The sequence below is a fragment of the Salvia miltiorrhiza genome, chromosome 4 (assembly GCF_028751815.1).
Source record: "Salvia miltiorrhiza cultivar Shanhuang (shh) chromosome 4, IMPLAD_Smil_shh, whole genome shotgun sequence".
Lineage (NCBI taxonomy): Eukaryota > Viridiplantae > Streptophyta > Magnoliopsida > Lamiales > Lamiaceae > Salvia > Salvia miltiorrhiza.
Genome location: NC_080390.1, coordinates 24,496,562 through 24,524,477, shown reverse-complemented (window position 1 = coordinate 24,524,477; position 27,916 = coordinate 24,496,562). Strand labels below are relative to the sequence as shown.

Below are 27,916 nucleotides of genomic sequence, written 5' to 3'. Positions count from 1 at the left end.
TATGCCCTCCCTAAAGAGCACTACGTGCCAAGTAACTGCTCTGCGAATAGCAGAGGAAGATAGTTGAAAAAAAGGGATTTGAAAGTAATTACATATTACTTGGAAAAAATGAGGTGGGGGAATTCGCATCCCGACAGATATTTGGGATCACGAACCAAAAGCTAAAAATTCCAAAGAAAAGTACCTGGCCGCGTACCCGACATGTTGAAAATTAACCTACGGCGTGCCGTCGAACCTAGGGCCGGGGAAAAGGAAAAATGTTGGAGAAAGAAAAAAATGCAAACAGGAGAAAGCGAGGTAGAGAAGTTGAATTAGAAAATGGGGAGAAAGAACTTGGCAATTTGAATAGGGAGGGCCTATTTATAATGAAGAAACCGTCGACATCAAATCGACACGTGCGGGTGAGATCGGCCGTGAAAAATGAAGAGTCGTGGAATCGACGGATGGGAGATCGTCGAGATTCGTGCCCTAAAATCAATGGTCTTTAAAGAGACAGAAGTTGAAAGGTCTCCTCGAGTAAGTAAAAAAGGAAAATTATTGTGACCACAGCCGTCAACAAAGTCACCAGCTGTCAAATCAAGGAGATAGAAAAAAGCTCGCAAGGCAGATCACTTTAAATAGTTTGCTAACTTTGGATAAGCTCAAAATCACCATACTAGGGAGAGTGGTTGATGAGGATGGTATTCGGGATTCTCGATATTAGTGTAAGTGCATCCCGAATACCCCTTATTCACTCCTTGCCCCCCTTCTCAGATTCCATTTGTTCATGAATAAATACATCAAAGGGGGAATCCCCGACGCAGATCTGACTCTGCAGACTTGAATGTGATAATCGCCGCAAAAAGAGAAGCTTTGTCACACAAAGAGAGACGGAAACCCACAGATCATTACAAAGCAGTCTTATGAGGCAGAGCTGAGCTAATAGTGCCAAATAGTTTCTTGTACTGAAAGATAAAGTGTGCACCTGCAAGACGATTGTAACTGAATGGCAGGCGATCTCCCTTTTTTGCAGGGACCGCCACCCTCAACTAACAAAATGTCGGCTGACATGGAAGATGCCTTAAAGTGGATATATGACTATCCTACCCATGGTATCAGGAGACATAAGAAATGAATGGACGGAAATACCCCTACAAACCTAGGGGTGGAAATGACTGATATACCCATCGCAGGAAATGGCTTATAAATAGCATGATTGTGGAGTTATGAAGGCAAGGTCTTTTAAAAAAAATAGCTAGTTCAGTCACAATAGGCGAAAGAATAAAAAAATATGACCGTTAGAAAGGGAATTCAAATGTAAGAGAAAAGTGTTGAGTTAAGTGAGAAATCTTAGAGTAAATTAGGAGCAGTAAGTAGGCACATCACCGAGTATCGAGAAACCAGGTTAGATTTGTTAAAATCAATAGTCTAGGAAGAGTGTTGGTAAGAACCACCTTCACCACTCACTTCTTTAAATATTTATCTTTCTCAATAGAACTTTTCCACACACACACACACACACACATATATATATATATATATATATTAAATTGTACAGTGCATTCATAATTTAAAAGTTGAAAAATATCAAAATAACAAGTCTTAAATAATTAATGAATATTTAATTTAAAGTTGCGGCTGTCAAGTGTCTCAAATCAAAACTCAAATTTTTTATAAATAATGTAAAATACTGAAAAGTTGAAACTGTAACTCTTATTGCAGCCATTCAAATATAAAATTGATTAGAAAAGGTCAAAAATTGCGGTTGTTACCATTTATCGTATCCAAAGTGAACTTGAAGGCTTGGACACGTATCCTGTGTTGTATCATATAGGCATAAGGGGCATGTCCCAGTAACACACATAATGAACAAGTGGACTGCTGAGGAACTGACATGATCAGAAGCTAATAAAAAGGCTCGTAACTCCATACAAACGACATTCAGTATGGAAGTTTTCAAACTTATCTCGATGTGTGAAAGTGCAAAAGAAGCTTGAGACGTTCTGCAAAATACTTATGAAGGGAATGCGTGCGTCAAGAGCTCAAGACTTCAACAACTTACTACTCAATTCGAGATGTTGAAGATGGGGGATAATGAATGAATCACTTATTATCACTGTCCTCTCCTGAGAATTGCTAATGAAAGTTTTTCTCTTACAGAAAATATAATAGAGAATAAGTTCGTTTGAAAAGTCATGAGATCTTTAACAGAAAAAAATGACGTAAAAACTAATGTTATTGATGAAGTTAGAGATCTCTCTAACTCTAACATGTCTCTTCAAGAACTCATCAGCTCACTTCGCACTTTGAGATGCAGAGATGACGACCCATTTTTTGTGCTCTTTTTATGCGTCGTTTAGGTTTAAATCGAGTCGTATTTTTGTGTCGTTTGTTTCTGAGAGGATATATTTTGGGTACTAGGATAGGTGGACGGAACTTGGGCAAAACAAACTGTCACAAAAGAGGCAAAAGTTTCAAAGATTCACTTTGGACCAAGTAGATTGAAGAACCATTGTGCCCAAACTGAATACCGTGTGAGATCCAGACATGTTGAGGTGTGAAACTAAGAAAGACTTTGAGCGTAAATATCGTCTCATAACTCATTATTTACAACATATATCATTCTGACCCACACATATATCTCTCTTTTCATTTAAAAAAAATATCTGAATTTCTATTTTTTATATTTTTAGATAAACATATTCTCACAAAAAATTAATTTCTTTATCCTATTTTATTATAAGTTAATTTCCAACTCCAATACTCCATCCATCCTCATAAAATGTATCAAATTTGTCATTTTCGTCTATATTCATAAAATGTATTTAATCTATTATTGATAATTTTGCATTCACAATAATATGAGACCCCTTACTTCACTCACAATACAATCAAATGCTTTATTAAAATTCGTGTCATTTAGAAATAAATATTTTTTATAAAGACGGAGGAAGTACTACCTCCGTCCATAAAGATTGTGTGTTTATTACTCCCTCCGTCCCAAACGAAATTGCCTATTTCTTTTCGGCACGTAGATTAAGAAATGTGTATAAAGTAGATAAAGTGGGCTGGTGGATATTATTTAAATATTAAGTGTAGAGAGAGTGTATTGCCAAAAAAGGAAACAGGACATTTCGTTTGGGACAGCCCAAAAAGGAAAACAAGACATTTCGTTTGGGACGGAGGGAGTATTATTTTCATCCGTCCACAAAGATTGTGTATTTTTTTAGAAGTCTTTTTTATACTTTTAGTGCTCGTTTGGTTCAAGTAGAAGAATGGAAAGATAATGAAATCAAATAAAGGAGTGGAATGATAACAATAACCATTATTTTTTTTGAGTGTTTGGTTAAACAATGGATATGGATTATTAGTAAGAGATTCTCTTTCTTTTGTTTCCCATATATTTTGAAGGGTAATAAATTGGGTGATTGGGTTAGTGTTAAGTAAAGGTAATGATTAACTCGTTACTCAAACCAAACAATAAGTAATGAATTCAATTAATTAAATTCATTTTCAATTTCTAAAAACACCCAATCAAACGTGGACTAAACCTCATTTACATTTATTATTTATAAAATAGTCGCCCTTTGCTTTTACTATTTGTGCCCGTTAACACTATAAGACCATGTTTATCGGTGGCAAAAGCAAAGGGTGGTCGACCGCCACCTAAGCTAAATGGAAAAAAAAAATAACAATTAAAAGGTGGAGTTCAAGACTTGGTCGACCAGGGAGAAAATGTGACCATGGTGGTCTCTCTCTCTCATCCAACTTTGGATGAATGGTGGCGTGACATGTGTCCACATTTTATTGGTTGGGTAGATTTTGTTAGGATAATTGATAAAAATTAATATATCTATTATATAAAATATTAAAAATAATAATTAAAAATATCAAAATTTATATTTTTTCATTCTCTATAAATAGAGACCACTCTTGCTATATTTCAATGCACCTTCAAATTCTCTCATTTATCCTCTCTACATATAATTTCTAATATTTGTTTCTCTATTTTTCAATGGAACCCCACAATAATTCTTTCTTCAACTCTCAAAATTTTAATCCCTCCCAAGACTATTATCCAAATCTTGCTGATATTCCAAGCTCCAATGAATTCCCGGAGTTTGATTATGCTATGAATTCAGAGTTCTCGCATAATCCAACTGATTCTCCTATTTCTGAATATCACCAAACCTCTGAAAATTTTTCTGCAAATCCTTCCAGCAATGCTCAAAGTTGGACTGATATAGAAGATATATCACTAATGTCTGCTTGGTGCTTTGTCAGTAACAATCCAATTGTTGGCACTAACCGAAATAGTAAGTCGTTTTGGAAAACTGTTGCAGATATGTATGAGCAAAGTCGAGCAGATAATCCAGAAATTGGAGGTCGAAGGAGCGTGGAATCATTGAGGAACCGTTACAAACGTCTCAACAAAAATGTAACTCTGTGGGTTGCTGCATACAAGAAAGCATATGAGCGACGAGCGAGTGGTCAGTCTAAAGAGGATATCGAGAAAGCAGCTCAAGCAATTTACGGTAAACCTAAGTTTACTCACCATGAGGTGTTTGAAAAAGTTGTGAGCAGCTATCCGAACTGGGAACTGAAATTGGATAGTACTGGTTACGTACGTCGTTCTCACCCAGACGACGAAGACAGTGTTGATGAAAGTCGTAGCAGCTCAAAAAAATCGAGGACAGATGAAGATGTGGATCCTCCAACCGACTCCACTCCAGAAACTCCAGGTAGTGATGCTTCAAAATTTCATCGTCCTATTGGTAGGGATAAAGCTAAAGCTAAGGCTAAAAGAAAAGGAAAACAAACAGAATCACAATCTTCGATAGTTTCAGATGCTTTCACTGCTGAACTACGTGAAATGAGAATCACACGCGAAAAAGAAATGAAAACATCTACGTTGAATACGTTAATGAAAAAAAACCAGTTATCTCCAGATGAGGAAGCTCTCAAACGTCGGCTAATGGCAGAACTTTATGGAATCTAATCGAATTTATGATGCTTGCTTTTAATTATTGTGTTATTTAAATTATTGTTGTATGGTTTGTTTATGTCATTTCAATTTATGCAATTTCAATGTAATTTCATTTTGTGTAATTTCAATGTCATTTCAGTTTGTGCGATTTCAATGTAATTTCGCTTTGTGTAATTTCAATGTAATTTCATTTTGTGTAATTTCAATGTAATTTCATTTTGTGTAATTTCAATGTAATTTCAGTTTGTGCAGTTTCAATGTAATTTCGCTTTGTGTAATTTCAATGTAATTTCATTTTGTCACGACATTACCAAAAGCTTTTACTTTCGGTGGCACCACCCATGTGACTTTTGAATTATTGTCACGATAGTTCCAAAAGCCTTTACTTTCGGTGGCACCACCACCCATGTGATTTCTGAATTGTTGTGTAAGATAGCATCTGACACTTATCATGCTCTTGCTTATAAATGTTATCCATGTACTCTCTCAAATAACGAAACAATTAACTCTTCTATACTCTACATAGAAAAAACTCTTCTTCAGAAAATGGCCTCTAGTTCTAATATTGATGCTTCAAATTCTAGCGATGATGAAGCATTGGAACAAAGCGTTGCCGAACATAATCGCCAACTTGATCGCATCATTGAGGATGTGGTCATCCATGCCGCAAGTCTATCTGTACAACCTACCAATCATGCCGTTAGAGGAAGGAGACGGTATATTGAAAGAAGACGTGAGATAGGCCATGAAGGTGTGTTCGAGCAGTACTTTTCAGAAGATCCAATCTATCCCCCAGAATATTTTCGAACAAGGTTTCGCATGCGAAAGCCTTTGTTCGAACGTATAATGAACAAGCTCGTCGCCACCGATAGATTTTTTCAGCAACACCCTGATGCAGCTGGCCGTCTTGGTATGTCTCCAATTCAAAAATGTACTGCTGCTATGAGGGTGTTGGCATATGACACCTCAGCCGATTTGCATGACGAATACTTACGAATGAGTGCCCAAGTCATTCGTAAATCAGTCATCAAATTTGTTGAAGGTGTCATTTCCAATTTCGGAGCTGAGTACCTCAGAAAGCCAACTGAAGAAGATATGGCAGCTCTTCTTCATATCGGAGAACGGCGAGGGTTCCCAGGCATGCTGGGCAGTATTGACTGTATGCATTGGGAATGGAAAAATTGCCCTACTGCATGGGCAGGGCAATATGCAGGACGAATCGGTACGCCAACAATTATTCTGGAAGCAGTTGCATCACAAGACCTATGGATCTGGCATGCATTTTTTGGAACCCCAGGTTCAAGAAATGATATCAATGTACTTGATCAATCGCCTGTTTTTGACGATATCTTGGAAGGTCGAGCACCTAAGGTCAATTATATCGTTAATGGTCGCGAAAGGAATATGGGATATTATCTCACTGATGGTATATATCCTCAATGGGCGGCATTTATCAAATCTATTCCTGCTCCACAACTTCGAAAGCACCAGTTGTTTGCTCAACATCAAGAGGCTGCCCGAAAAGATGTTGAGCGAGCATTTGGAGTTTTACAAGCGCGTTTTGCTTTTATCAAGCGGCCATGTCTTATTTGGGATCGTGATATTATGGGAAAAATAATGATTGCTTGCATCATCATGCATAATATGATAGTGGAAGATGAAAGAAGCACTTACCTTAACTATCATGATCCTACAGAATTCATCGAAGATCGACTAAGACAGAATACTCGTCGAAGTGAAGATGGAGAGGAAACTAATGATTTCGTATACTCTACGAATAGGATTGCAAGCCTAGCGAGCTATATGAGAACTAGGTCTCAACTTCGCAATAGAGAAGATCACAACTCTCTATTACATGACTTGATCGAGCATATATGGCAAAAGTTTGGAGATGATAATTAAATGCGTTGTATGTATTGTTTTTTTTTTTTTTTTTTTTCTATTTTAAGTTTGGATTGTTGTAATTTATATTTTTAGTTTGTCGTAATTTAAATTTTTATTAGTTTGTTATTTTTTGTATTTTAATTTTTTATAATATTTTAATTTATATTTAATATTATTAAAATTATTACGAATAAAAATAATAATAAAATAATTATAAAATTATGTTGTGATTGAGTGGTTGGATGGTTGGGGTGGTCATTGATAAATGAACAAAAATAGAGGTGATTGGATTGGGATGAATATTAGTGATGTGGAAGAGAGATAAATTAATTAAATATTAAAGATGGTTGGATGGTTGAGTGGTTGGATGGTTGCTGATAAAGATGGTCTAATCACATTTTCGGAGAGTACTATACAACCGCCAATTCTCCTTTAGGGTTAACTCTACTTTTGGCGGGAAATACGAAGCGGCTCAAGAGTCAAAAATCAACTGATGCGTGTCCTGCAAAATCGAGAGTTGATCTCAAATCCAACGCTGTGCGCCGCCCTCTGCCACTTCCACCCACCCTCCTTCATTGCTCGTAAGTTGCTCTCTCCCTACCTCATTTATGATATGATGTGTATCTAAGCTACTATTTGTGTGTATAATATGTTTGTGATAAATGTCTCTGTAGTGCTGTAGTTGAGAATTCTGGAGTTTTTTTTTTTTTCTTTTTTCGTTACATTTTGTTGTTTCGATCTGCTTCAACACCATTGTATAAGCAACTTATTTGCTTCGTCTTACTTGATAGGGTTGCGTCGAAATGACGGTGTTGAGATCTAGGGAGATTTTGTCTACTCCCAAACGGAAGCCGTCGCAGGCATCGGCTCCGAGAAATGTTGTTGGTGAACCGGTGACGCCGCCGAAAACCTCTGAATTCCTGAATCCATCACCGAAGTGTGTGTGTACCCCGAAGCGAGATATTCTCGATTCCGAAATAGGGTTTGTTGTTGGGGCCGGCTCATTTGTGGTTTCTGAAAGTGTAAGTGTGCGAAGACACAGTTCTCGGTTGGCGAAAAAGGCGGGGGAGAATGTTGAGGTTGGAAGTGGGAAACGGAAGAAAGTCGAGGGGACTTCTTTACCTTGTGTTAATACAAGGAATCGGAAGAGACATGGTTCTGATATGAAATTGGGGGTTGAGAGTTCAGATGGCAATCCTGATGCAAATATAGTTTTGGAAGTTAAGCAGGATTCGGATGATGGGCAGGATTCGGATGATGGGGGTTTCGTGGAATTGTTGAAAGACAGTGAGAAGATTGAGGATAGTGTGAGTGCTGCTAGGTTGGGATTTGGTTATGATATGATTCATTCTGTGAGGGAGACGCGGGATAATGGCAAATGCAAGAGGCAATTAAGCATGGACATGAATGCTTTGGGCCCTGAATCATCTGAAAAGGATAAGCTGGAGAAAGGCTTCTTGAGCTTGAGGTCAGGGAAGAGAGTTCCACAGAGAGAAATAAATAACATTCATACTACTGGTGATTTGTTTCAAGGAATTCAGCATAGTAAAGAAGTTGGTGCGGTTTGTAGCGATGATGTACCGGTGAAGAGTATCTCAGAGGCTAAAACTGAAGAAGATGAAAAGGGCTGCTTGAAGAAGAGGAGATTTGCTAGAAGAGGGAAAGGTGGAGGTAAAGTTAGTTGTGAAACATTGGTTATAAATGATTCTGCTCTGCTGAATCCCGGAGTAAATGACAGAATCAGTACATCACTTGGTCAGTCAGATCATGATGCTAGTAAATTGCCGGAAAGTTCAGGTCCAGAGGTAGTCAAAGACAAAAGTACTGTTGCAAGTAAAACTGATATGATGACTAGAGGGAAACTGAGCATAGAAAGTAAAGGGAAAATGAAATTGGATGTTGAGTCATCTTTATTTAGTGGCAAAACAAAATTGGACCCTGTGGCATCTTCCTCTAGTGGCCTTAAAACAGTGAAAGAGAATGTGAATGGAAGTAGTGGCTCGGGCGTTAACTCATCAGCATCCGATGAGGTATTGCCAGATGAAGTTCAGGTTAGAGGGACTAATTTGAGTGAGAATAGTACAAGAAGTGTACATAGGGAACGATTTAGAAATTTTGCCCGCAGAAATGCATCTCGATTTGCTCATTTTTCTTCCCGAGATGAATTTGGTGGCCTTTCTCATGATGTTGCTGGAAACGATGTCACACCTCCTGAAACCAGTACTAGAATAGAGGATTGGCCTGGCCCTTTTTCTACTGCCATGAAAATTATTAAGGATCGTGAAAGTAATAGGAGTGGGGTGAGGCATGGGGGTTCTACTGATAAAAGTGAAGCTGTTGAGCTAAAGTGGATCCCCGCGAACCATGAGTCTTGCAAACACCAGAAGCAAGTTCCCTCTTTGCAAGATATATGCTTGTCAATTCTTTCCAGCAATGCTGATGCTGTCACTTCTCTTGACTTTGTCCCAGATGCACTGAGGCACAAGATCTGTTGGTTCCTTTGTGATAATCGAAGCATGGATGTTCATTTTCTTGAATTGCTTGTGCATGGTACCCCAACAGAGATTCGCATAAGAGATTGTTCATGGTTATCTGAGGAGCAATTTATCAAGATTTTTGAGGGTTGCAACTCCAGCAAGTTAATGGTGCGATTTTAATCTAATGAACATTTTGCATTTCCATGCTCATGTAACTGATATTGCCTTGGATACAGATAAAGTTTTTTTCTTGTTTGAGCTTTATTATGCCTCTTCTTGTCATGTATAATTTCCTGTTGGTTCTAGTACATTTATTGGTGAATCAATATGAAGAACTAGCAATCTGTTTCTGAATGATTTTTCTTTTTAACATTTTTTCCATGTTGATGTGATGCTTTTAAGATGTAACCTCCCATCTAATTATGATATCTCATTTTGGGCTTGTATATACTTAGTCTGCTACAGCTTCATGCACTTTTCTTGTGAAGGACCTAATGTTATCTGTCTCTGATAGGTGTTACAATTTGATCAAGGTGGAGGCTGTATGCCAGACTACGTTCTACGTTCTACTCTGGCTTGTTCTCCAAATAGTCTTCCTGCTTTGACATCAATATCCTTGAAGGGTGCATATCGTCTTACAGATGCTGGACTTAATATGCTTGCTTCAGCTGCTCCTTCTCTCAAATCTGTTGATGTCAGTCAGTGCCCCTTGCTTACCTCTGAAGGAATCTGTTCTCTTGCCAGCTCACTGAGATTAGTTTTAAGGGAATTATACATTGATAATTCTCATGGGATAGATGCTATGCTCATTCTCCCAGCTCTGCAAATGCTAGGGAATCTGGAGGTTCTATCAGTAGCTGGAATTCTGACTGTTTGCGATGATTTTATTAGGGAATTCGTCTCTGTACATGGTTCCAGAATGAAGGAGCTTGTTTTAGCAGATTGCATGTAGGTGTCTGATGATGATATTGATGTATATATTTTCAGGTTTTTTTTAAATGTTCAAAATTTAATTAATATTTTGACCTCTTTGCAGAGAGTTGACTGATTCTTCTTTGGAAGTCATTGGTGGTACTTGCTCTAATTTACAAGCAATAGACATCATGAACTTGCGCAAGTTGACGGATATTTCCATAGGTCATCTTGCAAATGGTTGCCAAGCAATTCAAATGCTAAAATTATGTCGTAATGCATTCAGGTATCAAATTATTTAATTCAGCTGCATTATGTTTGGCTATAGAGTACATTATTGTGCCAAAGCTTCATGCCGACCTATTCTAAAGTCTGCCTTGCTTTTAGATGTACCTTTAAGTCACTTTTCTTGTTTATTGATCCTTACCATACCTAAGTATGGAAACTGGTAGCTGAGATCTCTTATTTATATTTGGACAGTGATGAAGCTATTGCTGCATATCTTGATGTTAATGGAGCATCTCTCAAGTACTTGTCGCTTAATAATATTATCCAGGTAAGATTTGTTTAGTCAAATCTACCTAAAACTCATACTGGTAACGAAATGAAATCTCAAAAGGGGTATGTTTTATTTTATCTGGTTTATTAGAAACATAGACTAGTTTACTTGGTTATATGGCCTTGTATACAAGTCCTACCAGTGGCGGAGGTAGGAATTCTCATTGGGTTGTGGGGGGTGAACTTGTACGGGGGCTTGGGGACGGTAGCCAATTTTTTTTTGGGGCAATTCGTACTTTTTTTTTCTCCCTCCCTCGTAAAAAACAAACATAATAGTAATAATAACGAACAATATTTTCTTAGATTAAATAGTTCCAATACATTATAAATAACCTAAGAATAGATACTTGGCAAACTAGTTATTTTTGTTTGAGAAAAAATGACAATTGATTTCAACATACACTCATCAATTGAAAATGTTGCGAGATCTTCTTGTTATCAAATGTTGCACTCAATGTACACGACTAAATTGTCATTCTTCCACTCATTTTTTCATACGATTTTGCAAATCATTATCGACAATCATTGCAGAAAATGCTCTCTCAATAGAAGCAATGGCTACAGGTAAAATAAATGCCAACTCAATCATCCGATAAACCAATAATTTAATGATTGTCACTTTTAACCAATTCCTGAGGCAGGTGTACAGTGCCCTAAATTTCTTTATGTGAAGATGGGGCTTTTATTCTTCCCCTCTCTCTTAATTCATACATTTTACAAAAAAAATGAGTGTGTGACTCCGCCCCTGAGTCCTACTCGAGCATATAAAGCCTGGCAAAGTAGATCTCTTGTTCTTAGATTACTCATACTGCCTTTTCTGACTCGAGTTATATATATATTAGTTAGCTATTATATATAATGTAATTTGTATTATGTAATATTAATTTATACTTTTTAATCATTTATAATACTATAGTTTGATGAAACTAAAATATAATAAAATAAAATAATTTGTACTATCAACCAGTATTTCTTTTGGTTGCATCAGATCTAAGGTCTTGTATAGAATGCTATACGTGTAAAATCAAAATATTTTGGATCCGATACGCGCATGTTTTAAATGAAGTTTGTTGTACCTAAATGTGGAGAATGAGAAAGGTTAAAGAAGTCACTAATTGGAAGAAAGTAGTGTTTAGCTGATTGTCTGTATGATTTTTGACACTCCTACATGTTTTTTTGGTTAACAACTGTGTGTTTTATTTCAGGTTTCAACGCATACTGCTCTATCTCTTGCAAGAAATTGCAAAAACTTACGTAGTTTGGATCTATCCTGGTGTCGCAATTTAACCAATGAAGCACTGGGATTGATTGTTGATTCATGCTTATTGCTAGAAGTGCTGAAATTGTTTGGCTGCACACAGGTCTGGTTTAAAAATATGAAGCATTAAGATTGATGGGTATTTTTAATTTGCTAAGCTATGCCATTTACTCAGGATGCTGAGTTGCAACTGCTTTTTATCCATTGATTAGAAAACAGTGATTGTTTTACAGGTTACGGATGTTTTTGTTGAGGGGCACTCGAATCCACAAGTGAAACTTATTGGATTGAAGATGACTCCAGTATTTAAAAATATTGAAGTTCCGGATTTCCTTCTAGGTCCACTGAAATACCCATCTGCCTCTACTTGAGCTAATAGTGGTACCAGTGCTCTCTCAACCTTTTGTTTCTTGTGCATAAATGGTGTAACAATTCCTTTTTGGAGCTTATTTTGATCATATATCCAGAATCAAAGCAATGTGTTATTGTATCCGGTATGTTGTTGAAACAGACTCTGCAAATCTTCATTTTAGGTTTCTTTAAGTTCAGATCAGATGTTTGTTATGAACTCATGAATCTTGACCAAATTACCATATTCAGAAACCAGAAAAAGAAATGTAATCCCTGGGGAAGATACCTTTCCCTAAATATTCGTTATTGCTGAAGCCTCCACAGACGATATTGCTGTATTGCAATCAAGATTTAGGGATCATGATCCCATTGCGATAATATCGCCTATAAACCGACAGACAGATTTTGTGCGAGCAGGCGTGAAGAAGCAAACATGATGTGAAGATGGATGAGAAGTAGATGGTATTAGAGCTTTGGCTAACAACTCCCAACTTACAGACTTTAGGGGTGAAAAACAACACAAGAAAACAAATGATGAGGTAAGCTCCTCTCCTCCCTACCACTGAGACAGAGGTGGTGCTGCATACTTGGTCCACAGAGATTCAAGATTATTGTCTTGACAGAGGTAATAATCTTGTTCAAGTAGCTTCTCCAGCAAGTAGGCTTCGAATATCTCATCGCTCGTTCCAGGATCCATCATCGTCTGCATGATTGCTTCATTCTCCCATTCTCTGCTAAAGTAACCATTGCTGCTCTCACCATTGATGCCAAGATTAGCCATTGCTTTTCCATACATTTGTATCTCCTCCTCCAGGCTAGCCACCTGCAATGCAAAACAATTCTTTTCATTTCGTCTCATTTTATACGCTTTGCTCTAAAACACATACATATTGGTAACATTTTTGTGGGACAATCTGAAACCTGCTGCTGTAGGGCAAAGATATGAGCAATGCAACCATAAATAGGGTCCTCCATGCGTGCCAGCGCTTCATAAGATATGGTTATGGCAGCATCACTTCTGCTATGCTCCGGCAGATGTGATAGCAGCTTCGACACATTGCTGGCTCCAAACACTTTGTGGACCGCTGCAAAGTGATTTGCTGCTTGCTCGTAACTAAAATAAGGCGCGAATATACATTCTTCCGTGCACCTCCTTCTCAAGAACTTACATGCTCCGCATGAAGAGCTTACTCCCGTCATTTGCTGTTAACACCGTGCCTGCCCTTGTCTTAGCTTTATAATTAAGGCTCAGGGACACATTTTGCTTTATAATGGCAACTACATTCTTTTAGGTCTCCTTCGTGCCCAACAACTTCATTCACAAATTCTGTGTTTTTGAGAGGAGCTTTATCCGTAACGAATGATAGAGACACCCAATCATCATATTATAATAAGTAGCTCCGAAACCGAGAGAATATTGCTGATTGCTATTCTATTTTTAATAGCTTTTTACCAAGTACAACAGTCACCCTTTTCTCTTTACATAGCAATAATGACTAAAGTCGTTTGGCTTTTCCCAGAAAAAAAGATAATCCATACGTGAACAGTCGAGGCCTTTTTCATTGTTCATTTTTTGACTGTCTAGTTAGTGTGTGCCAATGGGAAATGATGCAAGTGAAAGTAGGTTGGTTTGTATTCACCATCTCTTGTAATCAGTTTATAATAATGGCTGCCTTGCATAGTTTATAGGTGAGTTATGAACGAAGCATTTGTTGCAATATCCACCGTTGATGTAAAAGCTATTACACATTTGGCAACATCCCAGTCGTCCAACATATATGATATGCTGCCTCTCTCGCGCTTTGAGTGTGTAGGTCAATAGTGAATCCCAAGCTCCCAACAACATTTTTAAAGGTATGAGTCTGTCATGTTTGGGTTTTCTCTCGTGCGATTTGCAAGCTATTGCACATTAAAGGTAGTTACTTTGTATGATTGATTATATGTATGATTGAATATTTTTATCTTTAAGAGTAGGATTTCTCCAACTTCACGTATTTTATGGGATAAGAATCAAACAAAATTAGTTTGAATGATAAAAATAATCAAAGGTCTTGGGATATTCCAAAGTTTCAATCAATCAAAATAAACAAGATATTAGTTTTACTATTTTTTTATCTATATATGATCTCTCTGCACGTATATATATAGGTATGTGATTAATTTGATAAAAGAATTCAGTCATTCATGCTTAGTAGATATCACACAAAAGTAATTATTATATCTCCAAATTAGATTGCAAACGCTGTAAAACATACTATGTTATATTCTATAGCCCCTTTCGCTAGGGAATGAAACTAGCTAAGCTAAGCTAGATGACTCATAACTCCAATTTGTCTGTGCATGTTCATTCTCCACTATCATCATGCATATTTAATTATTTTTTATGCATATTTTATTCTCAAGGACTAGTAACTTGCATGATAATATTTGGGTGGCCCTATCTTAAACAGCTGCTGCATGAAATTCTGAGAGAGAGAGAGTTACAACCTTGCAAGGCTCTAGGAACAGAGGAATGCCGAAAGTGTTGATGAAAGAGACAATTGGAGACAGTCTGCCATTTTTATTGAAGTGAAAAAATTCCAACTTCCCGTCTTGTCCCCACCTCCTAAAGGCGAGTTTAATTTTGTATGTTAATTCATAAATATACACTTTAGTTTTGACAGGATTACTCATTTTCATAAAAATATATAGAATATGCCCACTTTTATTTGCCGCAATTTTTTATTGTAGAAAATTGATTTATTCGACGGAATAATGCAATTTTCCTATCGGATAATATCCCGCCAATGGGCCGGATTCTATTTTCTATGGTTAAAATTTGCGGTAGGCTGTATATGTGTATATTTTTATCGAAGTGTGTATTTCTTATATAGTACTCCCTCCGTCCCATTATTTAAGACACACTTTCCTTTTTGGGTTGTCCCATTAAACAAGACACATTTCTATTTTGGGCTAAAATTAACATTAAATTAGTGAATTAATTAAGGCCACATACAAACCTATTTCTCCAACCTACCAATTCTCTCTTTATCTCTTCACAGTAGCCATGGTTTCTCCAACCTTAACCGGCCATCTTCACAGCCGCAGCAACCGCCGCCGGCGAAGCCACAGCTGCCGATGCACCCCCCGCCCCTCTCCATCTCCCTCGATCATCTCAACATTTTTCTCTTTCTCACGCACCAGTCAACAACTCATCGACTGGCGTCTCTCTCTCTCTCCGGCGAATCACTAACAACGAGCCGCCATCGCTGTTCTTTCACCTGATTCAGAGTGACAGCAGCAAGGCCACCACTTTCCCTCTCGATTCCCAGCGATTGCAACGGCAGCCATGGCCGCCGCCGCTCTAAGCCCTAGCCACCGCTTTGTTCTGGTTCTTCCATTTTTGATTTGGGTATTTTTTCATAATCTGCTCTCTCAAAAAATGTGAGGAATGGGAATGGTTGTGTTGCAGCTCTGTTTTACTCTTGTTGTTTCGACGGTGGTCTGCGATGGTGGTCGCCGGCGATTTCGTCGGAGGAGAAAAGATAGTAAAATGAGGTTACAACAATGATGGAACTGTGATTCTCAAATTCATAGAGAGAGAGAATTTCGACTGAGAGAGAAGGGAGGAGAGAGAAGGATGGGGAAGGGGAGGGGTGAGGGAGGAGTGACAGAGGAGAAGAGAGAGAAAAAGAAGAATTAAAAAAGTTTAATTAAATGTTTTAAATAAAAGACTAACACATTTTACTCTCTAATTTAACTCTCCTAAATTCCCGTGCCCAAAAGAAGTGTGTCTTTATTAACGGGACGGAAGGAGTACATCTTATCAAGAATTTTTTTCACCCTTTTTATTTCTTTTTTTGTTCTTTTGTTAGAAATGCACTGAATTTGAAATGACTGCTTTGTTAATATGGATAGTGGCTACTGGCTAGTGGGGAAGGAGCCTTTCCACTTTCGAGCTTAACGATGAAAGTGTCTTTTCTATCAATTATGAATTATTTCTATATTATTCATGTTTGAATACTTGGGTCATGTCATATCGAAACAGAAAGTGGCAGCTGATTCTACCAAACTCAACACTGTGGAAAATTGGCCTAAGCCCAAAATTGTAAAAACATTGGGAGGATTTCTTGGTTTGACTGAATATTCCCACTATTTGCGTATTCTATGCGAATTTTAAATATTCTCGTCATATAATGACGACATTCACTTTGTCAAGTGTTCAAAGGGATCCGATGATTGCTACACACCAACTTCTTCGGAGTTGAGTATCACAACAAAGCCTATAGGTTAAAAAAGGCTGAAAAAAAAGATAATGAAAAATAGAAGAAGAACACCGAGATGTTAGCCGAAGGGGAGAATAAAAAAAAGAGCGGTTGTGCCATGTTAAACATGGTTAAAGTCATGGATATTTTCTTCCAAACGCAACGGGACCTCACCGACTCTATCCTCATGGGCAAGATACGTTGAGAATAACTTCGATCGAGTTGGAGTTTCGTGAAAAGTTGGTTTTGGCAATTTGACGTCGCTGAGGATGGTGAATTTTATTTTTATTGTAATTATATTTTTTAATTAATGTAGGGTTTATTTTTTAATTCAATGTATTTTTTAAAATTAATGCAACGTTCAATTTTAATTTTAATGAAATTCAAATTTTAAATTCAATGTTTAATTTAATTTATAGAAACATTTAAAATAAATACTCCCTCCGTCCGCCAAGATTATGTAAAATTGCTTGGGCACGGGATTTAATAAAATTGGTGATAATTTTGAAGTAGTGGAGAAAGGGTCCCACCACTTTATGAGATGTGTGGTTGAGATTGAATTTTGAGTGGTTTTTTTGTAAATAAAGAGTGTTAGTAAGGATAAAATATTAAAGAAGATGGTGGGACCATTGCCATAAAAGGAAAGTGACATAATCTTGGCGGACGCCAAATATAGTAATTTTTACATAATCTTGGCGGACGGAGGGAGTATTAAAATATAAGAGCCCGTATGCAGAGAGCCTCCACTGTGGGGAAGAAGCTCTTAAATGGTGGGGACCACTTAAGAGCCTCCTTAGGGGCTCACGGTTGTGGATGTTGAAAGGAAAAAGATCAATTAGCATCATTAAGGATCAATCTAGCAATCAAGATCCTTGATAATTGTTTCTTTTTATTCACTTTCCTTGTACAATCATTTTCTGACCCTATAAAAGAGTGTCTGAATGCTCAGAAAGAATAACAAGAAATACAATACAAACACATCCTTCAATCATTTGCTCTGTTCTCTATTACATAATTAAATATGTTTATACCATGTTTTAACATGAATATTGGGGTGGGGGGGGGGAATACACCTATAAGCTATTTTTAAACAAACATCAACAAACCAACACAACCTTTTAACAATGAAAGAGTTAAGAAGGACTTTGATGGAATACTGATACTGAAACTCTCTTCAGTAAAGAGATACCAGTCAAGTCCAAGACTTTAACTGATATGCGTTAGGCTTCAGTCTAGTTTGTAAAATAGAGAAGTGTTAAGAATGCTCCTAACTATCCAAAGATAAATCAGTCAGACAAATAACACTTGGCAACAGAAAACTTTTCTTTAGAAATAGCCTTTGTGATTAAGCACGTTGTCAAGATTTAGTTTTACTTTGCAGTTAGTCAGTTTCAGTTAACAGAAGGGTTTTGCAGAGATAAGAAAGTAAAACTGAAAGCGATAAACGACAAAGGGATATTTACGTGGTTCGAAATCCAATTCCTACATCCACGATCAGTAGATCACACTGACAAACACTCTGGGCTTATGCTTACGGGTGCACAACAAACCTTGAACTAAAACCACACGTTTCAGCACCAATACACTGGGTTGGATTTCTCAAACGCACTTAGCGCGCACTGGGAACTAAGATTTCTCTGGAGTCAGAACACTGGTCTGAGCTCCACATAACTTCAAACACTCTTTTCGCTCAGTTGAAAGGAAGTTCGAAAACTCCCAACTAGATCACAGAGAATAGGTTCTCTGTAATCAGTAACTTAGGCTTTGGATAAACAATATTTGTCTAAGGTTCTAAGATAATATATGTAATCAGCAATGGACTGATTTTGACTTTGTGATTCTCTTCTTTGATTCAAACTTTGGAAGGCTTTGATTGGCTGAGTAGCGATTTCGGCAGCGTTTTTTTAGGGTTTCGAGAGTGCAGCAGTGGGGCGCTAACTTTGAGAAGGCCGATTTCTCCTTGGGAACTCTCACAACTCGTTGTCCTTCCAATGGTGAAAGTTGAGCGGGATACAGTTCAGAAGATCAGAACTGGAGTCTTTCAACTCAGTCATCGACAGCCTCTACATACAATTCTCAAGTAAGTGTTTCTAACTCCAATGTGCAGCACTTAAATTTATAGGAGCATGTTAGGGATTAATCGTTGTATGATGAATTAAGATATCCAAGAAACGATCCTATTGGGGCTATAATCCTTCATGAAAAGTGTTGGACTCCAGCTTGATCTTCATCTTCTTCTTCTTCTTGTTGTTCATTTGTTGTTTCTTCTTCAACACTTGTTTTCCATTGACTCGAGGTCTTTCTGGTTCGTCTCTCTTTTGAGCTTCTGGTGATCCTTTTGATTTACCAGCTTCAGTCTCAGATGGTTTTTCTTTGCCTTCTTTTTCCCCTTTTTTGCAACATCAAAAAGAAAAGATGAATGATGATGGAAGCTATGATCAGACGATACCCAACTCTGTTTCTCAGAAGCCCGTGAGAAGATTTGAGATGAGTTTGAGCAAAGGTGACTCAGAAGAAGAAGACGCCAGTAGGGGAGGGTGAGAGTGACAGATGGAGAAGAAGAGCATGGATGTGGAGATGAAGATGGGGGATATAGGTGGGTATGCATTGCTCTTGTGAAAAGACAAAGAAAAGCGGCTGTACATACGGACCTTAAAGGGGAAGATGAGGGTTTGAGATGGAGAGGGAGAGAGACAAGGTGGGATGGGTGTGAGAGGTAAAAATAGAATCAGTGACAGTTTTGAGGACTAGCACTGTCGATTTATCGGCACTAGGTCTATGTTGAGAAGACCATGTGCGGCAGAGGATGCCGGCGGACAACGAGTGAAGGCTCGTTGTTGTTGCATGCCATGGAGGTATACAAGATACGTGAGATGAGCTTGATAACCAGTTGAAGTAACTTTTGGAGATTGTTACTTCAACTTGTATCCTCCTGAAGCTTAGAAGCTTCTTGGCGCCTGACATTAGGATGGAAGACACTTTCGTCGCTGGATACAAGTGAGAGAAGAAAGAAACTTGACTTCAGAGAAGTGTTGTGGTCCAGTGGAATGGTCCGGCATAGATCAGGTGTGCGAGCATCATTTTTCCACTCCATGGCTTCGTTGTCATTGATCTCTCCATTATCGGAATAAAAGTTTTCTGCAGCTATAAGATATTCTCACAGAGGAGTCTGTGGAAGAGTGTAAGTTGTGATGAAGAAAAGTTTCAAAGTAAGAGGTATATAAAATGCTAGAATTGAAAAGATTTTTCGATTTTGGTGCCTTAAACCAATTTTAAGAGAAAACTTCACGTCCGCCGTCTCTACAGAAGAGGTGTACCTCAAAAGTTGTGAAAATCAAATAAGTAATTCTTGTCAAATCAGCGAAATTTAATTGCAAGATTTTGTAGCAGAGGCAGGTGAAAAGGCGGAACAAAACGAAATATTTTAAAGTTTAACAAAAAAAAATTGTCCAGCAAAGATATCAGTTAAATGTTTCCAACAATCAGTTAAGATATTTGAAAAGGTCGATTTTGTTAAAATTTAGATACATAACTGATATAACTGATATATAATGTACTTACTGGTCGATTGATCATTGTAGTCAGTCGATACCATGTCAATAGTTGAACTATTGAGATCAGTTCCCCCTTAAGAAGACACATCTTCTTGGGTTGCCACATCATCAGTTGAGAGAGTTCAGTTGACTGAACATCAGTTATTGAGATTTCAGTTGAAATCTTGATTTCAGCATCATTCTTCCGGGTTGAGTAGTCCGATCCTTCCACATAGATCGTTGAATCTATCTTCCAGAAGCGTCTTGGTCAGCAAGTCGGCTCGTTGAATGCTTGTATGAATCTTCACAACTGATACATCCTTCTTTTCCACATGATCACAGATGAAGTGACACTACAAGAAAACGCGGCTCTAACGACCGAAAATTCGGTCGTTAAACTCGAAAAAACGGTCGTTAAAGTCCTAACGACCGAAATAACGACTGAAAACTGTGGTCGCCGTTTTGTTCGTCGTGCGGCCTTCAACGACCAGTTTTTTTTCGGTCGTTGAATTTCAACGACCGAAATTTAAATATAACGACCGTTTATTCGGTCTTTAAAACCGTAGCCAAGCTTCCCGGGACGACTAATTTGTGGACCTAACGATCGAATTGCGGTCGTTGATCAACGACCGTTTAATAACGGTCGTTGATCTTCTGAGATCATCAACGACCGTTTAATAACGGTCGTTGAGCAACGACCGGAGTTCGGTCTTTGGTTCCCGATTTTCGGTCGTTGTTCAACGACCGTTATTAAAACGGTCGTTGATCTTCCGAAAGCATTAACGACCGTTTTAACTCGGTCGTTGTTTAAAGACCGAAATTTCGGTCGTTAGAGGTCGTTTTTCCTGTTTTTTTCAGTTAGTTCGTAACGACCGTTTTTTTTTTTAATTTCGGTCGTTGTTTAATTTCGGTCGTTTTTTTGTTTTTTTGTTTTTTTGTTTTGTATTCCTGTTTTCAATTATGTAGCTATAGCAATCTATAAATTATTCAAAATCATGAAGATGAGCAAAGTAGAAAGACATCAAATAACAAAGTAGCAAATCATAAAATATGTCAACAAGTTTAGAAATTCAGTATTCAAAGTATAGTATCTAACAAACGATAGTAAATAATATAATCAGAGGTCCGGGTGGGTCCCATCAGAGGCGTCGGAGGGGGACTGTGCATGATATCCTCGCATGAGGAGGGCGATCTGGGCTTGCATCTCCTGTATAGCCCTGCTCTGAGCCTCCTCGCTCGCTCTCCTGACCTCTAGCTCCCTCTGTGTGGAGCTCAGCTCCTCCCTCAATGTAATGAGCTCATCTCTCGAGGCAACAGGGAAAGGAAACTGGGAGGTGCTAGTGGAGTGCGTGCTCGACGACTCGCCGCTCTCAGTAATCGCCCTAGACATCATCATGCCTAATCCCATGATGCGCCCCCTCGAATCAGGAGTGACGACCTCTCGGAAGATGCGATCTACATCTGCGGGCGTGACCTCTTCCTGTGTTTGGCGAAGCTCTGCCAATCGCCTCTCGACCTCCAACTACAATACAAAAATAGTTAGAATAGTTGTAAAATAAATTATTCGAACAAAGGAATTTAAAGATACTAAATTAACGTCATACCCCGTGCTGCGCAGGTCGTCCAGCGGTATACTGTCCATTCTTATAATGGATCCGTCGAAAAGTCGCCCAAGTAGCCTCGTCAAAAGAAATATTGCTCTCCCGAGCCTTACAAAACACATTAAAAATATAAGTAACAATTTAGTAATGCATCAAAATTTTAAATAAAACGTTGTAAAGTTACCAGATGCTCAGCATGATCTAAAGCACTGCGCGACCCTCCATGATGGATAGCCATCCCTGTACCCGGACCGCCTGGCTCTGAGCGGCGATTCCTGGACGCCTGAGCAGACCTTGCCTGAGTCTCAGGCAAAGCCCAATAAGCCCTCCAAGCCGCCTCAATGTTAGGCTGAAGATAATCAATCTTCTTCCTATGTATCAACATGACCTTCTTGCAATTGCTGATGTAATCCTTGTACGCCACTCGAGCTGCCTTAACCCACGCTTTCTTAATAACATGCCTGGTATGCTGCGTTTTATCCCAACAAAATGCTTTCTATTTAAAGATATTGCAAATAAGAGAAAAATTAGTATTGTGATTGTTAGTTTAGAATATAAAAATTATATATGAGATGATCGTACCTCAAACTCATCAAAATAAAAATCCTTCATCCCCTCAGTCAAATTCTTCCAATTGGTGCCACTTTCATGTGGCATACCTTGAAAGCTATCAGTCGCCCTAGCCCGAATAGCTCCAGTCGGCCTCAGAACACTTAAAGTGTTGAAATTAAATTTAGAATTAATGTACAAAATAATTTGAAGTTAACTGATACATTGTGAAACGTACCTACGAGTGAAATAAACCCATATCCGCCCATCACTAGCAACACGTTCCTCCTCCACATTAGGGTTTTCATCCTCTGGCGGCCTATTATCGAAAATAGGACCAGAACCGGATGGACCAGAACTGGATGGAGTAGAACCGGATGGATTAGATCCGGATTGAGTAGAAGCATCCATCTATATCCAAATTTGAAGTAATTAGTATATTAGTTTATTATTTAACACATTAAATATATAAAATGTTCAAATATGTTTTATTTGAAGTCATTAATTACTCAATCTGATTCAGTGTTAGAAGACTCGGGGGATTGTAAAATAAGGTCTTCATCATCTTCATCATCATCATTATCATGATCTATGTCCACCTCGCCTCCATGTGGATGAACCATTGTTGAAATGTCATCTATATTCGTAAGAGATATTCTGCCTACGACTTCCTCTTGAAAAGGCAAAGATGTTGTTGGAAGTTCAGTTGTGGAAACTTCAACAACTGGCCTTGCTTTCACTTTACAAGCAGCCAACCAATTGCTTCTGTTGTTATTTTTACTTGGATACAAGCAATAATAAACTTGTGCAGCTTGATTGGCGAGGATAAATGGTTCGTATTTGGAATAACGACGATTCTTGTGCACCGAAACCAGATTGAAGTCACGATCAATGTCGGTTCCAGTTGGAGTTTGAGGATCAAACCACTCACATTTGAATAATGTGGTTGTTTTTATTGGTAGCCCAGGATACTCTAGGACAACAACCTCTAACAAACGACCATAGAAATCTAACTGGACACCGTTCAACACTGAACCTTTAACACACAATCCACTATTATCAGTTGATTTCTTCGAGCCATAAGAAACCGTATGAAATTTGAATCCGTTGACAAAGAATCCTTGGTATGTAGTAACTCTGTGCAGAGGTCCCAATGACAAATGATGCAAAAATGAATTGACTAGCCCATTTGTTGGATTTGAAGCCTATTCAATGAAAGAAACTTATTAGTTAAAACCAATTGTAGTATACTTTGACATAATACGTTGAGTTGAGTTGAAGTTCATTGGATGAAAGAACTTACATATGCTTTGAACCATGTGGGAAATTCTTTCTCAAGTTTCTATTGAAGTTCATTGGATGAAATATCACGAAATTTGGCCCGCATTTCATCCTCAAACAACCTATTGATTAATATATATCATATTTATTAAACAACCTATGTGTAGAATAATAAATTTAATAACATATGCTTTGTACATACCCTGTGTAGGTTTCTGTAACTTCTGTGCAATTGTTTAGCACGTACAAATGGGCGGCGTCGTGCTCTTTAGGTTCTAGAAATCTAGTTGTCATCTTTCCAATGGTCTCCCAACATACTTGAAGACAGACAACATGTCAGGGATCACATCAACACCACTACCTTCAAAGTTTCGAGGTACATTTTGTTGCTTTGTCTTAACGTGATCTTCAAAGTAATAACAACAGAATGCTGTAGCCTCTTCCATAAGATAAGCATTTGTAATTGATCCTTCAACTTTGGCTTTGTTTTTAACTGTTTTCTTCAACTTTCCCAAGTACCTCTCAAATGGATACATCCATCTATACTGTACGGGGCCTGCCATCATAGCCTCATCGGCCAAGTGTATTGGAAGATGCTCCATAGAGTCGAAGAAACTAGGAGGGAAGATTCTTTCCAACTTACAGAGAATGACAGGAATATTTTTTTGCATCTGAAGAAGATTGTCAACTTGAATGTTTGGTGATGTCAAATCTTTGAAAAAGAGACAAAGATCTGTAATTGTTTTCCACACATTGAATGGTAGAAGTTCTTTTAGTGCGACCGGCAATACTCGTTGCATCATCACGTGACAATCGTGACTCTTCATACCAAACATTTGAAGTGTACTCAAGTTGACACATCTACCCAACGAGGATACATAGCCATCAGGAAATCTAAGCCCTTCAATCCACTTAAGTAAGATTCTTTTCTCATCATTATCAAACATATAACATGCTTTAGGGTACTTTCCTGTTTGTTCATTGGCTTCTAACTCAGGTCTGCGACAAAACCTATTCAATTCTTCGCGAGATTTGGCCGTATCATTTGTTTTGCCTTTAGTGTTCATAATGGTGTTGAACAAATTATCAAAGACGTTCTTTTCTATATGCATAACATCAAGATTATGACGTATAAGCAACGAACTCCAATATGGCAAATCCCAGAATATACTTTTTTTCCTCCAACCTGATTCATAAGTTCTTTGTCGTTTAGATATCCGTAATCGAGTATCTTCAACTGTCAATTCTGTTACTTTTTTAATCCCCAATCCCTCAATCTCAGCCAACAACTGGTACCCATTTTTTGTTTATGGAGGACCTTTTCTTACTTGAGCATTTTTTATAAACGCATTTTTGTTGCGTCGAAAAGGATGATCAGTGGGTAAGAACCTCTTATGACAGTCAAACCAGGATTGTTTACCACTCAAAGGTAATCGAAAAGAATCTGTATCATCACAACAACGTGGACATGCCAATCTACCAGCTGTACTCCAACCAGAAAGCATGGAATAAGCGGGAAAGTCACTAATTGTCCACAAAAGTGCAGCACGCATTTCGAAATTATTCTTCAATGATATGTCATACGTTTGGACACCCACTTCCCAAAGATGAGATAACTCAACAATCAACGGTTGAAGAAAAACATCAATCATATCCTTTGGATTGTGTGGCCCAGGGACGACAGCAGTGAGAAATATGTGTTGTTCTCTCATGCACATCCAAGGAGGAAGATTGCATGGAGTAAGTAGGATTGGCCATGAGGAATATTGCTTTCCAAAATTGTTGAATGGCGAGAATCCGTCAGTACAAAGCCCCAATCTCACATTTCTGACCTCGGCCGCAAAATCAGGAAATGTGTTGTCAAAATGTTTCCATGCAGGTGAGTCTGCAGGGTGTCTCATCACACCATCATTAACTGATGTAGCATGCCATCGCATATCAGCTGCTGTTGCTTTAGATGCATATAACCTTTGCAATCTTGGGGTGATGGGAAAGTAATGCATCTGACTGACTGCAACTAGGCATCGTTGGCGACCACCACTGGGACCAGAAGATTCTTTGTAACGTTTTGCATCGCAAAACTTACACTCGTTCAAGATTTCATCATCCCCCCAAAAAAGCATACAATTATTACGACAACAATCAATCTTCTCAACTGGCAAACCCATCCCACGAAGCAATTTCTTTGCACTGTAGAAATCTCCAGTCACCAAATTATTATCGGGAACTATTTCTTTAATCAACTCCAAAATCTGATCAAAACATCGCTCAGACATATTATTATCAGATTTTAAACTCATCAATCGAGCTACAAGAGATAATTGGGTATGGGTTTTACAGCCAGGCCACAACTCTGTATCAGCCGCCTTTAACATATCATACAAATGTTGGGCTGTTGGGTTTGGAGATTCTTCAATTAAATCATCGACATTGTGAAATTGAGCTGTCGCTACATCCATCACCATCGTCTCATAACGATTTACTTCTCTATCTTCCTCAATGGTTACAATACGCCTAGCAACATCAGGGACTTGCACTAACGCTTCACCATGCATCGTCCATATATGGTATCTAGGGATAAAACCATTCTTTGCCAAGTGAACCCTAACAGTCATTGGAGTATCAAATTTTTTGTTCTTACATTTTGTGCATGGGCATTTGATCTTATTTCCAATCATTAAGTCCGGTCGAGAAAGTGCATAATGGATAAATACTTCCAATCCATCCATGAACTCTCCTGTTAGACTACCTTGAGCATATCGCCTATACATCCACCCTCTATCTAAACTCATGTTTATATTTCCTGCATTCATATATTATTAATGTTTTAATTAGTTCACACATTAGATATAAAATTAAGATGATGAATAAGAGTGGAAATTAAGATTAGAAATTAAGATTAAGATTAAGATAAGGATTAGGAATTAAGATTAAGATTAGGATTATGAAAGGAGATTAAGATTTGGATTAGGAATTAAGATTAAGATTTGGATTAAGATTAGGATTATGAAAGGAGATTAAGATTTGGATTTGGAATTAAGATTAAGAGTATGATTAAGATTAAGATTAGAATTAGGAATCCGAATTAAGATTAAGATTATGAATAAGAGTAGACATTAAGAACTCAAATAAGGACGGAGATTAGGATTATAGAAGGATGACTGAAGATTTCACTTAAAAGAATTAAATATGCATATTATGACTTGAAAATGATGACGATTAGGATTTCAAGAAGGATGATTGAAGATTGAAATTTCAACATAACAACAAAACCAGGGCGGTAGTCATTGCTACCGCCTCCGCCTCTCCCCTACCGGCGGCCCAAACTCCAATTAATCACAATCATACTTAATCGCCTCTCCCCCACCGGCGAAACTATCATGCTTAATTTTAATTAAAACATGCTCAACACAATTAATCATGCTAAATCATATATTTCGCCTCTCCCCCACCAGCGATAAAGCGAATTAAATAAATTTAAACATTATAAGTTCTTTAAATAGAAATTAACCTTCCTAAGTTCTTTAAATAGAAATGAACCTAACTAAGTTCTTTAAATAGAAATGAACCTAACTAAGTTCTTTAAATAGAGATTAACCTAACTAAGTTTTTTAACTAAATCTAATATATATAAACCTAACTAAGTTATTTAAATAAATCTAATATTTATAAATAAACCTAACTAAGTTCTTTAAATAAATCTAAAATAAATTATCTTACTAAGTTCTTGTTCTTTAAACAAATCAAATAGAAATGAACATATATAATTAACATATAATTTCACATTACATTCAAACTAAATTCACATTAATTCACATATACTATACAACACAACAACTAAATTTCACATTAATTCATACTAATATAATTAACATAAATTTGAAACATAGCCTACATTAATTCACATATAATTCATACTAAGTTCTATGTAAATTTCTCATTAATTCACATATAATTAACCTAAATTCATATACTAACATACCAATATTAACCTAAATTCAAATTAATAGCCTACATTATATAAGTTACACGAACTAACCTACAATCTCTTATTCCGGCAACGGCAGGAGCTTTCCGGCGAGGGCAGGGGTGGTCTGGCGAGGGCAGGGGCTGGGAATCAGAGTTAGGGTTAATAATTGATGAAATCTATAAAAAATAATTAGGGTTAGGATGAATAATTAATTAACTTACCGTAGAGTATCGGCGTGCGACGGATGGAGAGCAGCGGCGTCGGCGTCGCGTCGGACGGAGAGGAGCAGCAGCGGTCGCGTCACGTCGGACGGAGAGAAGCAGCAGCGGTCG

General features: G+C 37.8%; 5 protein-coding genes across 6 annotated transcripts; 3 read left to right on the top strand and 2 right to left on the bottom strand.

Annotated features, from left to right (window-relative positions):
* The first annotated feature begins 3,994 nt into the window (after positions 1 to 3,994).
* On the top strand, positions 3,995 to 4,978 carry LOC131023191 (glutathione S-transferase T3-like). The gene has a single exon (XM_057952736.1). It carries the CDS (start codon positions 3,995 to 3,997, stop codon positions 4,976 to 4,978), a length of 984 nt encoding a protein of 327 aa, XP_057808719.1.
* Positions 4,979 to 5,428: 450 nt separating this feature from the next.
* LOC131019521 (uncharacterized) lies at positions 5,429 to 7,130 on the top strand. The gene has a single exon (XM_057948068.1). The coding sequence runs from the start codon at positions 5,513 to 5,515 to the stop codon at positions 6,866 to 6,868; it is 1,356 nt and encodes a 451-aa protein (XP_057804051.1). The 5' UTR covers positions 5,429 to 5,512; the 3' UTR covers positions 6,869 to 7,130.
* Positions 7,131 to 7,252: 122 nt separating this feature from the next.
* LOC131019520 (uncharacterized) lies at positions 7,253 to 12,608 on the top strand. Of its 2 annotated transcripts, none has more exons than XM_057948066.1 (7): positions 7,253 to 7,431; positions 7,642 to 9,495; positions 9,842 to 10,275; positions 10,364 to 10,525; positions 10,720 to 10,795; positions 12,003 to 12,158; positions 12,289 to 12,608. In XM_057948066.1, exons 2-7 carry the CDS (start codon positions 7,654 to 7,656, stop codon positions 12,424 to 12,426), a joined length of 2,808 nt encoding a protein of 935 aa, XP_057804049.1. In that variant the 5' UTR covers positions 7,253 to 7,431; positions 7,642 to 7,653; the 3' UTR covers positions 12,427 to 12,608. The 2 variants fall into 2 exon arrangements, with proteins under 2 accessions (XP_057804049.1, XP_057804050.1); XM_057948067.1 differs by having other exon boundaries at positions 7,262 to 7,431; positions 12,275 to 12,501.
* Positions 12,609 to 12,845: 237 nt separating this feature from the next.
* On the bottom strand, positions 12,846 to 13,855 carry LOC131019524 (LOB domain-containing protein 33-like). The gene is made up of 2 exons (XM_057948070.1): positions 13,328 to 13,855; positions 12,846 to 13,229 (listed from the first exon to the last, which is right to left on the bottom strand). The coding sequence occupies exons 1-2, from the start codon at positions 13,604 to 13,606 to the stop codon at positions 12,963 to 12,965; spliced, it is 546 nt and encodes a 181-aa protein (XP_057804053.1). The 5' UTR covers positions 13,607 to 13,855; the 3' UTR covers positions 12,846 to 12,962.
* Positions 13,856 to 21,150: 7,295 nt separating this feature from the next.
* LOC131019522 (uncharacterized) lies at positions 21,151 to 22,492 on the bottom strand. The gene is made up of 4 exons (XM_057948069.1): positions 22,367 to 22,492; positions 21,969 to 22,280; positions 21,788 to 21,892; positions 21,151 to 21,705 (listed from the first exon to the last, which is right to left on the bottom strand). The coding sequence occupies exons 1-4, from the start codon at positions 22,439 to 22,441 to the stop codon at positions 21,301 to 21,303; spliced, it is 897 nt and encodes a 298-aa protein (XP_057804052.1). The 5' UTR covers positions 22,442 to 22,492; the 3' UTR covers positions 21,151 to 21,300.
* Between the last annotated feature and the right edge of the window lie 5,424 nt (positions 22,493 to 27,916).

What these genes read in the sequence shown, in the direction of transcription:
- LOC131019521 (XM_057948068.1), top strand. Translation starts at nt 5,513, where the DNA reads ATGGCCTCTAGTTCTAATATTGATGCTTCAAATTCTAGCGATGATGAA.
- LOC131019520 (XM_057948066.1), top strand. Translation starts at nt 7,654, where the DNA reads ATGACGGTGTTGAGATCTAGGGAGATTTTGTCTACTCCCAAACGGAAG. An exon ending in CTTGTTTTAGCAGATTGCAT is followed by an intron (nt 10,276 to 10,363) that starts GTAGGTGTCTGA and finishes ACCTCTTTGCAG; the next exon opens with AGAGTTGACTGATTCTTCTT. An exon ending in AATTGTTTGGCTGCACACAG is followed by an intron (nt 12,159 to 12,288) that starts GTCTGGTTTAAA and finishes ATTGTTTTACAG; the next exon opens with GTTACGGATGTTTTTGTTGA.
- LOC131023191 (XM_057952736.1), top strand. Translation starts at nt 3,995, where the DNA reads ATGGAACCCCACAATAATTCTTTCTTCAACTCTCAAAATTTTAATCCC.
- LOC131019524 (XM_057948070.1), bottom strand. Translation starts at nt 13,606, where the DNA reads ATGACGGGAGTAAGCTCTTCATGCGGAGCATGTAAGTTCTTGAGAAGG. An exon ending in TCTTTGCCCTACAGCAGCAG is followed by an intron (nt 13,230 to 13,327) that starts GTTTCAGATTGT and finishes TTTGCATTGCAG; the next exon opens with GTGGCTAGCCTGGAGGAGGA.
- LOC131019522 (XM_057948069.1), bottom strand. Translation starts at nt 22,441, where the DNA reads ATGCCACATGAAAGTGGCACCAATTGGAAGAATTTGACTGAGGGGATG. An exon ending in TAGATCATGCTGAGCATCTG is followed by an intron (nt 21,893 to 21,968) that starts GTAACTTTACAA and finishes GTGTTTTGTAAG; the next exon opens with GCTCGGGAGAGCAATATTTC. An exon ending in GACGACCTGCGCAGCACGGG is followed by an intron (nt 21,706 to 21,787) that starts GTATGACGTTAA and finishes TTTGTATTGTAG; the next exon opens with TTGGAGGTCGAGAGGCGATT.